Below are 19,176 nucleotides of genomic sequence, written 5' to 3'. Positions count from 1 at the left end.
CTGATACTGGGTTAACCCTGTTTATACTGATACTGGGTTAACCCTGTTTATACTGATACTGGGTTAACCCTGTTTATACTGATACTGGGTTAACCCTGTTTATACTGATACTGGGTTAACACTATTAATACTGATACTGGGTTAACCCTGTTTATACTGATACTGGTTTAACCCTGTTTATACTGATACTGGGTTAACCCTGTTTATACTGATACTGGGTTAACCCTGTTTATACTGATACTGGGTTAACCCTGTTTATACTGATACTGGGTTAACCCTATTAATACTGATACTGGGTTAACCCTATTTATACTGATACTGGGTTAACCCTATTCATACGGATACTGGGTTAACCCTGTTTATACTGATACTGGGTTAACCCTGTTTATACTGATACTGGGTTAACCCTGTTTATACTGATACTGGGTTAACCCTGTTTATACTGATACTGGGTTAACCCTGTTTATACTGATACTGGGTTAACACTATTAATACTGATACTGGGTTAACCCTGTTTATACTGATACTGGTTTAACCCTGTTTATACTGATACTGGGTTAACCCTGTTTATACTGATACTGGGTTAACCCTGTTTATACTGATACTGGGTTAACACTATTAATACTGATACTGGGTTAACCCTGTTTATACTGATACTGGTTTAACCCTGTTTATACTGATACTGGGTTAACCCTGTTTATACTGATACTGGGTTAACCCTGTTTATACTGATACTGGGTTAACCCTGTTTATACTGATACTGGGTTAACCCTGTTTATACTGATACTGGGTTAACCCTGTTTATACTGATACTGGGTTAACCCTGTGTATACTGATACTGGGTTAACACTATTAATACTGATACTGGGTTAACCCTGTTTATACTGATACTGGTTTAACCCTGTTTATACTGATACTGGGTTAACCCTGTTTATACTGATACTGGGTTAACCCTGTTTATACTGATACTGGGTTAACCCTGTTTATACTGATACTGGGTTAACCCTATTAATACTGATACTGGGTTAACCCTATTTATACTGATACTGGGTTAACCCTATTCATACGGATACTGGGTTAACCCTGTTTATACTGATACTGGGTTAACCCTGTTTATACTGATACTGGGTTAACCCTGTTTATACTGATACTGGGTTAACCCTGTTTATACTGATACTGGGTTAACCCTGTTTATACTGATACTGGGTTAACACTATTAATACTGATACTGGGTTAACCCTGTTTATACTGATACTGGTTTAACCCTGTTTATACTGATACTGGGTTAACCCTGTTTATACTGATACTGGGTTAACCCTGTTTATACTGATACTGGGTTAACACTATTAATACTGATACTGGGTTAACCCTGTTTATACTGATACTGGTTTAACCCTGTTTATACTGATACTGGGTTAACCCTGTTTATACTGATACTGGGTTAACCCTGTTTATACTGATACTGGGTTAACACTATTGATGCTGATACTGGGTTAACCCTGTTTATACTGATACTGGGTTAACACTATTTATACTGATACTGGGTTAACCCTGTTTATACTCGATACTGGGTTAACCCTGTTTATACTGATACTGGGTAAACAGTATTTATACTGATACTGGGTTAACACTATTTATACTGATACTGGGTTAACACTATTTATACTGATACTGGGTTAACCCTGTTTATACTGATACTGGGTTAACCCTATTAATACTGATACCGGGTTAACCCTATTGATACTGATACTGGGTTAACACTATTTATACTGATACTGGGTTAACCCTGTTTATACTGATACTGGGTTAACCCTGTTTATACTGATACTGGGTTAACACTATCTATACTGATACTGGGTTAACCTATTTATACTGATACTGGGTTAACACTATTGATACTGATACTGGGTTAACACTATTTATACTGATACTGGGTTAACCCTATTGATACTGATACTGGGTTAACCCTATTGATACTGATACTGGGTTAACCCTATTGATACTGATACTGGGTTAACCCTATTGATGCTGATACTGGGTTAACACTATTGATACTGATACTGGGTTAACCCTATTGATGCTGATACTGGGTTAACCCTGTTTATACTGATACTGGGTTAACCCTATTGATGCTGATACTGGGTTAACCCTATCGCTGTGATGCATAGGGTGTTTTCCTTGTTCACCAGCGACCTGGGTTCACTGCTCTGCCCTGCTGTTTGCTACAATATTAATATCATAGACTACCTGTTAAACGAAGAGACACAATAATATGAGTGAAAGGATTTCAGGATAATATCAGTAAGTGTTGATTTAGAGTTTTCTTCTGGGTTCATCCTTGTAGCTGCCTTTATCAACAGGGTGAAATGTAACAAATGACATCAGAGTTGGGAGATAACCAGGTCCCTGTTTAAATCACCATGACAACCATTTCATTATTTTTCCAGAGCAGCAAGGGAATCTAGAGACTCAACCTTTGTAGAATCACAATCACCTTTATTCACCAAGTACATTTGCACGTACAGATGTAGGATCTTAATTTGAGTCAGTTTACTACAGCAGGAAAATATTCCTGCAGCAACAAGAAATGTGAATTATCATGGGGATTATAATTAATGGACATTTTTGTAGGGGTTGATACTTAAGTCTGATATCTCTAAGTGGAAATTACAAACTTCGAAGCCTTTTTAATCCTCAAATACACTACAAGTTTTACATTTCCTGCATTGCAGGAACGTTCTTCTGCAGTAGGAGTGATCAAAATAAGATCCTACATCTGTACACATAATTTTACATGGTGAATAACATACAGCTGGCAGGTTTTACGCTTTTTTCGATAGTACACCGATCTCTGGTAAGACAAGGGGTGGCGGTTTATGTATATTTGTATGTATGTGTATATAGCCTCAACTATTGTTATTTTACTGCTGCTGTTTAATTTTTTGTTACTTTTTATGTCTATTTTTTTCTTATGTGTTTTTATTTAACACCTATTTTCTTAAAACTTCTTGGTTAAGAGCTTGTAAGTAAGCATTTCACTGTAAGGTCTACAACTGTGGTATTCGGTGCATGTGGCAAATAAAATGTAAATAAATAAAATGTGAATATATTTGATAGACAACATTTAGAGGCAGAATACAGACAGAAGAGTTATAACATTATACACAGCTAGGTAGAGTGAGCATAGAACTATATGAGAATACATTTTTATTTTATTTTATTTAACCTTTATTTAACTAGGCAAGTCAGTTAAGAACAAATTCTTATTTACAATGATGGCCCAGGGGCGAAAATCTGATATCAACTTTGGAGGGGACAATTACATTACATTTTCTCAAGAGCAATTCCTGAGGGGGACACCAAAAGTAGTGCTGTAACACATAGCCTACGTTTAATATGGTAAATGTATATTGAGGAACCAAAGAAATAAGGTGTTTGCCGTACTCCTAACTACCGGTACCCAAAACTACACAACTAATCACAACAGCAATACCATTGCCTTTAACAAATCTTAGTTCAGTCACCAGTTTAAGTTGAGAGTGGGGATATCCATGGCATTTTCCAATTATGTTCCTATTTTACAAGTTAAAAAAATTGAGAACCTTTCATAATGTTGCCAAACAAAGACTCAACAAACTTACCTGAGACTCCCTGTCTCTGCCAGTCTGTCCCTGCATATCTGTCCCCAACTCTGCTGTCTGTGTGCCATCTGTTGCCTGCTCTGCCTAATGACATCATTGTGAAACATTTCCATTAGAATTTCATTTCTTTCTTATGAACATTTTATCAACTAGTCTTTGAGATATTAGGCTACGAGGGTTCTTACTTTGCGTTTTGGTGTACTGAAAAATACTCTGATGTCCGTCTTTTTCTGCCATTTTTCTGCCATTTTTCTACCTGGTTGGCTACACACACACAGTATGTAGGTTATTTACAGTAGGAGATGGGCTTCTATCATCTTATCTTCTATCATTCTATATGGGCTTCGATCTAAAAGGTAGCTAGCAAATGTGAAACGGATTGCAGTGACAAGAGTTGACAGCTGTATGAGTTCACCATTTACACAACATATGCTGCAACCTTTGTAATTTTAATCGTTTGTTTCATATTGGCTGGCTTCTAACAATAGCTGAATTTGCAAAGCTAGCGAGCACCAATTCAGTGGTGTTTGCTATAATCTTTGCTACCCAGGTTAAATAAAGGTGAAATAAAATATATAAATAAAAGTTCCCTTGCGACAATTTAGCTTTTGCAACGAGACCATTAAATATATTTAAAACAATGGTAGAAGAGAGTGAAATTCTGTTCAGTTTATCGCTAACCTTATCACAGGGACTTTGAAGCACTAACTTACATGCATGCTGATCTTGGAATAAATTGACGATAGCAAAGATTCCATCTTTGACGACGCCACATACATGGAATAGGTACTAGCTAGCTTAATAGTTAATATTTGCGTGCTAGCTCTGCATATTCAGCTAGTGTGTGTGCGCGATTGACTGGATTAACCTCACGTCAGTTACGTGTATTGAGTGCCTTTCAGACAGTAGATACGACCTCTACGTTACCTCGCAAGCTAAGGAACTGGCAGTGGATCAAACCATTGTGAGGCAAAGGGTGGGGGGGGTCGCAATCTTTTGAAACTTAAGAACAAGCTATTAAGTGTCTATAATCAGCACAATTGCTTTCATTGCATATTATTAATATTATTTAAATTACATAGTTATGTTTCAGTGATATATTGGGGGGACAAATCATATTTTTCCCAGGATGGGGGGTTGTGTCCCCCCCGTCCCCCCCGGCATTTCCGCCCCCTGTGATGGCCTACCGGGGAACAGTGGGTAACCTGCCTTGTTCAGGGGCAGAACAACCGAATTTTACCTTGTCAGCTTGGAGATTCGATGCAGCAACATTTCAGTTACTAGCCCAATACTCTAACAACTAGGCTACCTGCCACCCCCATTAAAAGTGTGTGGTTGTTAACAAGTGTTAAAAAAACTGTACATATAGGCATACAACTACAATTAAAACATATATATTAATAAAGACACTGTATATTCATAACGCTAGCAAAACTTATTTTAGATTGTTGTTGCAAAGGCTTCTGTTAATTTCACCCCAAAAATGTGGGTCTTTTCTCATGAAGTCAAAATAAAATCTGCTACAATACTTTTTTGTAAATATTTGCAGGTATTGAGTGTGAGATTTTGTTGCCTGAGATGTCTGTCTGTTTAGTGCTGCATGCTTGATATTGCTGACCCCTTATTGGGAGGTGGCTTACTAGTTTGTATATTGTACTGATTCATATGGATACCAGTCCATACATTGGCTGTAAAAGTGTATAAAAACAGAAAAGCATATAACTGTAGCTATGTGGTCTTTACTTGAGTGTGTTTCAGCAGGGTGAGGTCAGAGAGATGCTTCCAAGTCACTGTTTTCTGAACTCATAAAATCCTTTACACAATCTGATGGGATGGATGTTCAACCCCATTAAAATGACCATAAGGTCAATATAGAACCTTTAAGTTAAGACCTCACAGATCTGTTCATGGCAAAGCAGTTCAATGAATGATACTAATTGATTCTGTGACAGTATTCATAAAGAGTAGGACAGCTGATCTAGGATCAGTTAAGTATTTTAGATCATAATGTATTAGATTACATGGAGTGGGGGACCTGATCCTAGATCATAATGAATCAGATTACATGGAGAGGGGGAACCTGATCCTAGATCATAATGAATCAGATTACATGGAGAGGAGGGACCTTATCCTAGATCATCATGAATTAGATTACATGGAGAGGGGGGACCTGATCCTAGATCATAATGAATCAGATTACATGGAGAGGACGGACCTGATCCTAGATCATAATGAATCAGATTACATGGAGAGGGGGGACCTGATCCTAGATCATAATGAATCAGATTACATGGAGAGGGGGGACCTGATCCTAGATCATAATGAATCAGATTACATGGAGAGGGGGGACCTGATCCTAGATCGTAATGAATCAGATTACATGGAGAGGGGGGACCTGATCCTAGATCATAATGAATCAGATTACATGGAGAGGGGGGACCTGATCCTAGATCACAATGAATCAGATTACATGGAGAGGGGTACCTGATCCTAGATCATAATGAATCAGATTACATGGAGAGGAGGGACCTGATCCTAGATCACAATGAATCAGATTACATGGAGAGAGGGACCTGATCCTAGATCATAATGAATGAGATTACATGGACAGGAGGGACCTGATCTTAGATCATAATGAATCAGAGTACTTGGATAGGGGGACCTGATCCTAGATCATAATGAATCAGATTACATGGAGAGGGGGGGACCTGATCATAGATCATAGTGAATCAGATTACATGGAGAGGGGGGACCTGATCCTAGATCATAATGAATCAGATTACATGGGGAGGGGGGACCTGATCCTAGATCATAATGGATCATATTACATGGAGAGGTGGGACCTGATCCTAGATCATAATGAATCAGATTACATGGAGAAGGGGGACCTGATCCTAGATCACAATGAATCAGATTACATGGAGAGGGGTACCTGATCCTAGATCATAATGAATCAGATTACATGGAGATTGGGACCTGATCCTAGATCACATTGAATTAGATTACATGGAGAGAGGGACCTGATCTTAGATCATAATGAATCAGATTACATGGAGAGGGGGGACCTGATCCTAGATCATAATGAATCAGAGTACATGGAGAGGAGGACCTGATACCATATCAGCACTCCTCCTCTGGGACACTGCCTTTATGAAACCAAACACATAGTTGTTAAATCTAGTTACAGCAGGTGTTTACTGCCATCTAGTGGAAGATACCAATAGAACACTTTTATCAGGGTGGGGAGGCGGCTGATTGAAACAGAAAGTAAAGTTGTTCTTTTGTACAGAATCCATTTTGAGACGACAGAGCAGAAGACGCTATATGGAGATTACTGACAAATAAAGTGAGTATTTCTCAGTATTTCCGAACAGTAATACATTCTAAAGGACAGAGTAAGATATAGTACTAGTAGTAGTTAGTAGAACTGTTATATGAGCTTAGTTGCTGACAGACAGCAGTTTTAGTAGAACTGCTACTTGAGCTGAGTTGCTGACAGACAGCAGTTTTCAAAGTGGAAACTAATCAGTAGGTCTACATGTTATCAGTAAAACGTCTGGTAAAGATGGTGGAGGAGCTTTTACATTATATGGTTTAATGTTTATCTCAGGGTTTCTCATCCTTTTGTTCTGACCAGCACTTATACACCTGATTCAACTAATCATCAAATATTTTAAGACAGTTTAATATTTGAGGCATACAAATGAACATTCTCAAATGAAAACCTTTTGGGTTTGAAGGCCTGTTTACAATTATTAAAGGCCTACTAGAATTCATATTTGATGAAAAAAACACAGCTAAACCTGGTTTCTAGTAAATTATATGTTTATCTAAAATAATGTAAAAGAGATGTCTTGAAGAAGGACTATAATATAAAAACTGAAGCATGATTCAGTACAATGTCATGAGTTACTGCTGTCACATGCAACTGACTGTTAGCCCCACCCGCTGGATACTGTTGTTATATAACTATTGTTATATAAATGGGTGGTGACGTGTTTGACTATGATTGGTGTTAAAACAATTCTAATTAAATTATTAAATGAAATCATACTCTACCTTAACCACAATGTATTTAAAAATGCATTTTGTTTGTTATGAAAAAGAATGCTCTTAAACATTTGCATTTAAAGTATAACTTTTAATGTATATAAACAAAGTGCATATAAATTCTAACCATTGAAAATGAATACAACCTGAACAACATAATAATAGAATATTTAACCATATCAAAGAAAAAGAAATAACAATGTGCAAAACTGCAGCATCCCACTTAAAACATTAAACTGGTCCCTCTTTTCTCTCTCTTCTTTATTGCCATGTTATAACCAGCAGCACACACCAATGCTGACCATATTTTGCTTTTATGAGAGATTTGCATTCAGAAATGCAAGCTGCCTCACTTTCGAGGGGCTGATGTGGTTTCTTCTCTCAGTAATTATTTGTCCTGTTTTCGAGAAGACCCTCTCAGAGGGAACGGATGTGGCCACTATGCAGAGTCTCCCTGTCATAACTTTAGTAAGCCGTGGGTAGACAGAGGCCTTGTTCTTCCACCAGCTCAGAGGATCTGCAGATCTTTGAGGGCTCCTTCCAAATAGGATCGGACCTCCATTATGGCATCTGCTGAGGGATTCCTTTGTGCTGCATCCCCAGTTGCTCTCTCGTCAAACAGCATCCAAACAGCAGACGTTTGTGGCACTACTGCTGGTGCTTCTGCTCCATCTGATCCCTCTTCTTCCTGTTGCCCTGGTGCCTGAGCCAGCTGACTGCTGGGGCTGTCCCTCCATCTGATCCCTCTTCTTCCTGTCGCCCTGGTGCCTGAGCCAGCTGACTGCTGGGGCTGTCCCTCCCTGCTAATGAGGTTATTCTTTGAAGAGCCTCATCAATCTCTCTGGCATCACTGAAGGCTAACTTCTTAAACCTGGGGTCAAGTGCAGCGGTTTCTGATAGCACGTGATTATATTCCATTCTGTGGAACTTTCTGTCCATTGATGAACATAGGGTGTCCATCAACTCGGTCACATTAAATTTGCTTCTCTCTGGCGCTGGCTGTGATTCGCTGCAGACCCTTACACAGGAGTATCATTGTTGAGGTGGTCACATAGCTGAAAAGAGAGAACAGTAACTTATTAGTTCAGCTTCATGTTTAGTCTACTGATACTACATTCTCATCTACTGCTCATACATATATAATACTGGATTAAATAATGATGCAGTAATAACTGCTTACTGTACCTCACTCCACTGATCTCCACAGTGACCTGCTCCAGGACTGCACACCTCCTCCACCACCTCCCATTCCTCTTGGGTCAGAGCATCAACAGGTGCATTGACAATGCCCAGGGTAGAGATGATGGCATCCTTTGACTCAAGAAACCGCTTCAACATATAAAATGTTGAATTCCACCTTGTAGTGCAGTCTTGTTTAGGCCTCAGCTCATGCATCCCCATCTGGCGTTGTGTAGACTTTAGTTTTTTCAGCACCTACTGTGCTCCTGTGGAAGTATTCCACAGCTGCTTTCACTTTGTCCACAGTAGGCTTCATCACCTTCAGAGCATCTCTTACAATCAGGTTGATTGTATGGGCAAGACATGGATGATGGGTCAATTTATTAAACATTTTCATGGCTTTGGTTATGTTAGCTGCATTGTCGCTAACACAACAGACCACTTTTCCATCTACTTGTCCTTCTCTGGCCAATCTCAACAGTTCTCTGCCAAGTTCTCTGGGTGTGTCTGTCGCTGAACTCAAAGCAGTCCTGAAGACAGCTAGACATCGAAAAAATCTTCAATGAAGTGACATGTACCCGACATGTAAGAAGTGGTTACCCTTGATGTCCAGCAGTCAGTGGTAAGGCAAACTGCAGTAGCTTTTGGACTCTTTCCTACACTGAAGCCTGTGTGCTCTCGTACATTTGTGGAAAAGTGATTTTGAAAGGGTTTTCCTGCTTGGAATTGTGTACTTGGATTTACATTATTGCTATAATTTCTAAAACCTCCACAATCTAAAATGGCTGGAAATCGGTGGCAATCATTTTAGCCAATGCAATATCAATGTGGCCTTGTTTTGCTACAGACATAGACTTTGGAATAAACTGGTCCATAGAAGACTGCGTTGCTGTGGGTCATGGAGTAGGTCTACTGGACTGAGTGGATACATCTCCACCACTATCACTAGCAGGTCTACTGGACTGAGTGGATACATCTCCAACCCTATCACTAGCAGGTCTACTGGAATGAGTGGATACATCTCCACCACTATCACTAGCAGGTCTACTGGACTGAGTGGATACATCTCCACCACTATCACTAGCAGGTCTACTGGACTGAGTGGATACATCTCCACCACTATCACTAGCAGGTCTACTGGACTGAGTGGATACATCTCCACCACTATCACTAGCAGGTCTACTGGACTGAGTGGATACATCTCCACCACTATCACTAGCAGGTCTACTGGACTGAGTGGATACATCTCCACCACTATCACTAGCAGGTCTACTGGACTGAGTGGATACATCTCCACCACTATCACTAGCAGGTCTACTGGACTGAGTGGATACATCTCCACCACTATCACTAGCAGGTCTACTGGACTGAGTGGATACATCTCCACCACTATCACTAGCAGGCCTACTGGACTGAGTGGATACATCTCCACCACTATCACTAGCAGGTCTACTGGACTGACTGGACACATCTCCACCACTATCACTAGCAGGTCTACTGGACTGAGTGGATACATCTCCACCACTATCACTAGCAGGTCTACTGGACTGAGTGGATACATCTCCACCACTATCACTAGCAGGTCTACTGGACTGAGTGGATACATCTCCACCACTATCACTAGCAGGTCTACTGGACTGAGTGGATACATCTCCACCACTATCACTAGCAGGTCTACTGGACTGAGTGGATACATCTCCACCACTATCACTAGCAGGTCTACTGGACTGAGTGGATACATCTCCACGTGTGGAGGTGCTGGCTCCACCACTATCACTAGCAGGCCTACTGGACTGAGTGGATACATCTCCACCACTATCACTAGCAGGTCTACTGGACTGAGTGGATACATCTCCACCACTATCACTAGCAGGTCTACTGGACTGAGTGGATACATCTCCACCACTATCACTAGCAGGTCTACTGGACTGAGTGGATACATCTCCACCACTATCACTAGCAGGTCTACTGGACTGAGTGGATACAACTCCACCACTATCACTAGCAGGTCTACTGGACTGAGTGGATACATCTCCACCACTATCACTAGCAGGTCTACTGGACTGAGTGGATACATCTCCACCACTATCACTAGCAGGTCTACTGGACTGAGTGGATACATCTCCACCACTATCACTAGCAGGTCTACTGGACTGAGTGGATACATCTCCACCACTATCACTAGCAGGCCTACTGGACTGAGTGGATACATCTCCACCACTATCACTAGCAGGCCAACTGGACTGAGTGGATACATCTCCACCACTATCACTAGCAGGTCTACTGGACTGACTGGACACATCTCCACCACTATCACTAGCAGGTCTACTGGACTGACTGGACACATCTCCACCACTATCACTAGCAGGTCTACTGGACTGACTGGACACATCTCCACCACTATCACTAGCAGGTCTACTGGACTGAGTGGACACATCTCCACCACTATCACTAGCAGGTCTACTGGACTGAGTGGATACATCTCCACCACTATCACTAGCAGGTCTACTCGACTGAGTGGATACATCCCCACCACTATCACTAGCAGGTCTACTGGACTGAGTGGATACATCCCCACCACTATCACTAGCAGGTCTACTGGACTGAGTGGATACATCTCCACCACTATCACTTGCAGGTCTACTGGACTGAGTGGATACATCTCCACCACTATCACTAGCAGGCCTACTGGACTGAGTGGATACATGTCCATGTGTGGAGGTACTGGCTCCACCACTATCACTAGCAGGTCTACTGGACTGACTGGACACATCTCCACCACTATCACGAGCAGGTCTACTGGACTGAGTGGATACATCTCCATGTGTGGGAGGTACTGGCTCCACCACTATCACTAGCAGGTCTACTGGACTGAGTGGATACATCTCCACCACTATCACTAGCAGGTCTACTGGACTGAGTGGATACATCCCCACCACTATCACTAGCAGGTCTACTGGACTGAGTGGTTACATCCCCACCACTATCACTAGCAGGTCTACTGGACTGAGTAGATACATCTCCACCACTATCACTAGCAGGTCTACTGGACTGAGTGGATACATCTCCACCACTATCACTAGCAGGTCTACTGGACTGAGTGGATACATCTCCACCACTATCACTAGCAGGCCTACTGGACTGAGTGTATACATCTCCATGTGTGGAGGTACTGGCTCCACCACTATCACTAGCAGGTTCTACTGGACTGAGTGGATACATCTCCACCACTATCACTAGCAGGCCTACTGGACTGAGTGGATACATCTCCACGTGTGGAGGTGCTGGCTCCACCACTATCACTAGCAGGTCTACTTGACTGAGTGGATACATCTCCACGTGTGGAGGTGCTGGCTCCACCACTATCACTAGCAGGCCTACTGGACTGAGTGGGTACTGGCTCCACCACTATCACTAGCAGGTCTACTGGACTGAGTGGATACATCTCCACCACTATCACTAGCAGGTACTGGACTGAGTGGATACATCTCCACGTGTGGAGGTGCTGGCTCCACCACTATCACTAGCAGGTCTACTGGACTGAGTGGATACATCTCCACCACTATCACTAGCAGGTCTACTGGACTGAGTGGATACATCTCCACGTGTGGAGGTGCTGGCTCCACCACTATCACTAGCATGTCTACTGGACTGAGTGGATACATATCCACCACTATCACTAGCAGGTCTACTGGACTGAGTGGATACATCTCCACCACTATCACTAGCAGGTCTACTGGACTGAGTGGATACATCTCCACCACTATCACTAGCAGGCCTACTGGACTGAGTGGATACATCTCCACCACTATCACTAGCAGGTCTACTGGACTGAGTGGATACATCTCCACCACTATCACTAGCAGGCCTACTGGACTGAGTGGATACATCTCCACCACTATCACTAGCAGGTCTACTGGACTAAGTGGATACATCTCCACGTGTGGTGGTGCTGGCTCCACCACTATCACTAGCAGGTCTACTGGACTGAGTGGATACATCTCCACGTGTGGAGGTGCTGACTCCACCACTATCACTAGTGCAGGTCTACTGGACTGAGTGGATACATCTCCACGGTGTGGAGGTGCTGACTCCACCACTATCACTAGCAGGCCCGCTGACCTGATCCTAGATGATAATGAATCTGATTACATGGAGAGGAGGGACCTGATCCTAGATCATAATGAATCAGATTACATGGAGAGGGGGGACCTGATCCTAGATCAGTACCTCCAACTCTGGGACACTGCCTGTATGAAACAGAACACAAAGTTGTAAAGTCTAGTTTCAGCAGGTGTTTACTGCCATCTAGTGGAAGATACCAATAAAACACTTTATTATCAGGGTGGGGGAGGCGGCTGAGTGAAACAGAAAGTAAAGTTGTTCTTTTGTACAGAATCCATTTTGAGACGACAGAGCAGAAGAAGCTATATGGAGATTACTGACAAATAAGTAAGTATTTCTGAACAATAATTCATTCTAAAGGACAGAGTAAGATAATGAATATCTGTAATGAGATGTTACTAGTTAGTAGAACTGCTACTTGAGCTGAGTTGCTGACAGACAGCAGTTTTCAAAGTGGAAACTAATCAGTAGGTCTACATGTTATCAGTAAAACGTCTGGTAAAGATGGCGGAGGAGCTTTTACATTATATGGTTTAATGTTAATCTCAGGGTTTCTCATCCTGTTGTTCTGACCAGAACTTACACACCTGATTCAACTAATCATCAAATATTTTAAGACAGTTTAATATTTGAGGCCAACAAATGAAGATTCTCAAATTAAAACCTTTGGGGTTTGTAGGCCTGTTTAAAATGATTATAGGCCTACATGAATTCACAGTTGAGGGTAAAAAACACAACTAATCCGGGTTTCCAGTAAATGATATGTTTATCTAAAATATCGTAAGCGAGATGTCTTGAAGAAGGACTTAATAAAAGAGGACTGACGTCATGTGGTTCTGTTTCCTCAGTGAGGAGCAGCCAAAAACTGAAGCAAGATTCAGTACAACGTCATGAGTTACTGCTGTTGAATGCATCTGACTGTTAGTAAGCTCCGGTTACTGTTAGCGCCACCCGCTGCTTACTGTTGTTATATAAACGGGTAACGACAGCTGTTGAATGCATCTGACTGTTAGCGCCACCGCTGCTTACTGTTGTTATATAAACGGGTAACGTGACAGCTGTTGAATGCATCTGACTGTTAGCGCCACCCGCTGCTTACTGTTGTTATATAAACGGGTAACGTGACAGCTGTTGAATGCATCTGACTGTTAGCGCCACCCGCTGCTTACTGTTGTTATATAAACGGGTAACGGACAGCTGTTGAATGCATCTGACTGTTAGCGCCACCCGCTGCTTACTGTTGTTATATAAACGGGTAACGTGACAGCTGTTGAATGCATCTGACTGTTAGCGCCACCCGCTGCTTACTGTTGTTATATAAACGGGTAACGTGACAGCTGTTGAATGCATCTGACTGTTAGCGCCACCCGCTGCTTACTGTTGTTATATAAACGGGTAACGTGACAGCTGTTGAATGCATCTGACTGTTAGCGCCACCGCTGCTTACTGTTGTTATATAAACGGGTAACGTGACAGCTGTGGAATGCATCTGACTGTTAGCGCCACCCGCTGCTTACTGTTGTTATATAAACGGGTAACGTGACAGCTGTTGAATGCATCGACTGTTAGCGCCACCCGCTGCTTACTGTTGTTATATAAACGGTAACGTGACAGCTGTTGAATGCATCTGACTGTTAGCGCCACCGCTGCTTACTGTTGTTATATAAACCGGGTAACGTGACAGCTGTTGAATGCATCTGACTGTTAGCGCCAACCGCTGCTTACTGTTGTTATATAAACGGGTAACGTGACAGCTGTTGAATGCATCTGACTGTTAGCGCCACCCGCTGCTTACTGTTGTTATATAAACGGGTAACGTGACAGCTGTTGAATGCATCTGACTGTTAGCGCCACCCGCTGCTTACTGTTGTTATATAAACGGGTAACGGACAGCTGTTGAATGCATCTGACTGTTAGCGCCACCCGCTGCTTACTGTTGTTATATAAACGAAAGTAACGTGACAGCTGTTGAAACTGAAAATAAAAATGATCTGTACAGAACCATTTTGAGATGACAGAGCAGCTCATAGTTCATCTCTAAACTGCAACCCAGTTTCCAAGTAAAGTGAGTATTTCAGGTTAATAATGTAGAATAAAGTAGAGGGAACATTTGGAATCCACTAAACTAGTGTTGGAGTGCTGCCAAGTCATTCCTACCATGTGGTGTCTTTCTGTCCCCAGGAAATATCAGTTCTTATTAACTGACAGAGTGTCACGACACGGATCAGTATACAGTTACAATACAGTTAAACACTCTGTGCTGCAAGTTACAACAGTGGTTTAAAATGGTACAATGATTCTCTACACTGTACTTGTTTTGTCACATAAACTGAAATTAGGCTCACTGTTAAAATGTTAGCAGCCAGGAAATGGCAGAACGATTTCTGAACAGTGCACCTTAAACTGTAGCTATGTGGTCTTTACTTGAGTGTGTTTCAGCAGGGTGAGGTCAGAGAGATGCTTCCAAGTCACTATTTTTTCTGAACTTCATAAAATCCTTTACACAATCTGATGGGATTGTGTAAAGAGTTACCATTAAAATGACCATAAGGTTTATATAGTACCCCCCACCCTTTCTAGATCTGACTGCTGATAGCTACTTTACTGAGGAAGAATGTACTTCCTAACCAGCTTCACCTGGAATGGGCCTAGTCCCTACAATGAAAAACAGCCCCAAAACCATTATTAAATAGGGAGACTTGAATGACTCATATTTGATACTGTATGGTAATATAAAACACACTTATTGTGGCTTGTAGCCTAGTGGTTAGAGCGTTGTAACTGTAAGGTTGCAAGTTCAAATCCCTGAGCTGACATGGTACAAATCTGTCATTCTGCCCCTGGTGACTACCTCAAAAAGCTGGTTGAGAGAATGCCAAGAGGTGCAAAGCTGTCATCAAGGTGGCTACTTTGAAGAAAACTCAAATATAAAATAGATTTTGATTTGTTTAACACTTTTTGGTTACTACATGATTCCACATATGTTATTTCATAGTTTTGATGTCTTCACTGTTATTCTACAATGTAGAAATAGTAAAATAAAGAAAATCCCTGGAATGAGTAGGTGTGTCTAAACTTTTGTCTAGTACGCCACATATGGACATATTATAAAGTATGTGCATTAATAGACTCTTAAGGATTCAAGTGGAACTGAGATGAGGAAGTGAATCTGTAGGCCTATGTGATTATGTTACAATTAAGTTACACTTGTTAAATCCATGTGGGACGCTTTCCACACCTTGTAGTGTCCATTTCTTAATGAGTTGAGGCTGTTCAGGACAAAAAAGAGGGGGGACACTCAATATTAGGAGGGTGTTCTTAATGTTACTTTATGTAATGGCACAGATTTGAATGCTTTATGTAATGTATTTTATCTATTGAAATATAGTTTGGATATATTTTAAAATGTGGTTTCATGGTGATTTATAATTTTTTCCAGAATCTCCAACCACCTCAGAGATCAGTCTCTCCAGTACCCAGTCATCTGTCCATGAAGAGTGACTTCTCTATGGCTCATCCTATACACTTTAGTGATGGATCAGGGACCTTTGACCCCAGGTAAGTTACTGGTCAGAATTGATGATATTACTATTGAAGAGGAGAAACTTCAAGATCTGAAACCAGATGTATTTAGTGTATCTGAGTATATACTAGAGGTCGACCGATTATGATTTTTCGATACCGATTATTGAAGGGCCGAAAAGCCGATACCGATTAATCGAGGATTTTTTTAGTTGTAATATTGATAATTACAACAATACTGAATGAACACTTATTTTAACTTAATATAATACATCAACAAAATCAATTTAGCCTCAAATAAATAATGAAACGTTCAATTTGGGTTAAATAATGCAAAACAAAGTGTTGGAGAAGAAAGTAAAAGTGTAATATTTGCCATGTAAAAAAAGCTAACGTTTAAGTTCCTTGCTCAGAACATGAGAACAATGAAAGCTGGTGGTTCCTTTTAACATGAGTCTTCAATATTCCCAGGTAAGAAGTTTTAGGTTGTAGTTATTATAGGACTATTTCTCTCATACGATTTGTATTTCATATACCTTTGACTGTTGGATGTTCTTATAGGCACTTTAGTATTGCCAGTGTAACAGTATAGCTTCCGTCCCTCTCCTCACCCCTACCTGGGCTCGAACCAGGAACACATCGACAACAGCCACCCTCGAAGCATCGTTACCCATCGCCCCACAAAAGCCGCGCCCTTGAGAGCAAGGGGAACAACTACTTCAAGGTCTCAGAGCGCAGTGACATCACCCGATTGAAACGCTAATAGCGCGCACCGGCTAACTAGCTAGCCATTTCACATCAGTTACACCAGCTAATCTCGTGAGTTGATAGGCTTGAAGTCATAAACAGCTCAATGCTTGAAGCACAGTGAAGAGCTGCTGGCAAACGCACAAATTGCTGTTTGAATAAATGCTTACGAGCCTGCTGCTCCCACCATGCTCAGTCAGACTGCTCTATCAAATATCAAATCATAGACTTATTATGACATAATAACACACACAAATACAAGCCTTTGGTCATTAATATGGTAGAATCCGAAACTATCATTTCGAAAACAAAACGTTTATTCTTTTTCAGTGAAATACGGAACCGTTCCCGTAATTTTATCTAACGGGTGGCATCCCTAAGTGTAAATATTACTGTTACATTGTACAACCTTCAATGTTATGTCATAATTAAGTACAATTCTGGCAAATTAATTACGGTCTTTGTTAGGAATAAATGGACTTCACACAGTTTGCAACGAGCAGGCGCCCAAACTGCTGCATATACCCTGACTGCTTGCACGGAACGCAAGAGAAGTGACACAATTTCCCTAATTATAAGAAATTCATGTTAGCAGGCAATATTAACTAAATATGCAGGTTTAAAAATATATACTTGTGTATTGATTTTAAAGAAAGGCATTGATGTTTATGGTTAAGTACACATTGTTGCAATGACAGTGCTAAATCATCACCCGTTTGGCAAAGTAGGCTGTGATTCGATGAGAAATTAACAGGCACCGATCGATTATATTCAAAGCAGGACAAGCTAGATAAACTAGTAATATCATCAACCATGTGTAGTTAACTAGTGATTATGTTAAGATTGATTGTTTTTTATAAGATAAGTTTAATGCTAGCTAGCAACTTACCTTGGTCTTGCTGCCCTCGCGTAATAGGTAGTCAGCCTGCCACACAGGCTCCTCGTGGGAGTGCAATGTAAGGCAGGTGGTTAGAGCGTTGGACTAGTAACCAGAAGGTTGCAAAAAAATCCCCGAGCTGACAAGGTAAAAAATCTGTCATTCTGCCCCGAACAAGGCAGTTAACCACTGTTGCTAGGCGTCATTGAAATAAGAAGTGTTCTTAACTGATGCCTAGTTAAACAAAGGTGTAAAAAAGAAATCGGCCACAATCGGTGTCCAAAAAATACCGATTTCGATTGTTATGAAAACTTGAAATCGGGCCCCAATTAATCGGCCATTATAATCAGTCAACCTCAAGTATATACTGTTAAGCATCTGCTTATAATTTGTTGTTTATGTCATATATTTTAAGACACTGAGTGTGCAAAACATTATGAACACCTGCTTTTTCCATGACGATTGACAAGGTGAATCAAATCAAATTTTATCAGTCACATGTGTCGAATACAACAGGTGTAGACCTTACAGTGAAATGCTTTCCTACAAGCCCCTAACCAACAATACAGTTTAAAAAAAGTATGAATAAGAATAAGAGATAAAAAGTAAAGAGCAGCAGTAAAAATAACAATTGCGAGGTTATATACAGGGGGGTACCGGTACAGAGTCAATGTGCAGGGGGCACCAGTTAGTCGAGGTAATATGTAATGTAGGTAGAGTTATTAAAGTGACCATGCATAGATGATAACAGAGAGTAGCAGCGGCATATGGGGGAGGGGGGGGGCAATGCAAATAGTCTGGGTGGCCATTTGATTAGATGTTCAGGAGTCTTATGGCTTTGGGGTAGAAGCTGTTTAGAAGCCTCTTGGGCCTAGACTTGGCACTCCGGTACCGCTTGCTGTGCGGTAGCAGAGAGAACAGTCTATGACTAGGGTGGCTGGAGTCTTTGACAATTTTTTAGGGCCTTCCTCTGACACCGCCTGGTATAGTGGTCCTGGATAGCAGTTACCATATCATGCAGTGATGCCACCAGTC

General features: G+C 41.3%; 1 protein-coding gene across 1 annotated transcript in view; it reads left to right on the top strand.

Annotated features, from left to right (window-relative positions):
* Window positions 1–6,888: 6,888 nt before the first annotated feature.
* Window positions 6,889–19,176, top strand: part of LOC106600264 (NLR family CARD domain-containing protein 3) — a 69,830-nt gene continuing 57,542 nt past the window's right edge. Inside the window, exons 1-4 of the mRNA XM_045719555.1 lie at window positions 6,889–6,987; window positions 9,352–9,492; window positions 13,267–13,322; window positions 16,435–16,553. Coding sequence (XP_045575511.1) covers window positions 16,486–16,553 — 68 coding nt within the window. The 5' untranslated portion in view covers window positions 6,889–6,987; window positions 9,352–9,492; window positions 13,267–13,322; window positions 16,435–16,485. The remainder of the gene's footprint in view (window positions 6,988–9,351; window positions 9,493–13,266; window positions 13,323–16,434; window positions 16,554–19,176) is intronic.

Source organism: Salmo salar, chromosome ssa06 (genome assembly GCF_905237065.1).
Source record: "Salmo salar chromosome ssa06, Ssal_v3.1, whole genome shotgun sequence".
NCBI classification, from domain to species: Eukaryota; Metazoa; Chordata; class Actinopteri; order Salmoniformes; family Salmonidae; genus Salmo; species Salmo salar.
Note: the sequence above shows the minus strand (reverse complement) of the source record. Positions and strands in the feature narration are given on the sequence as shown.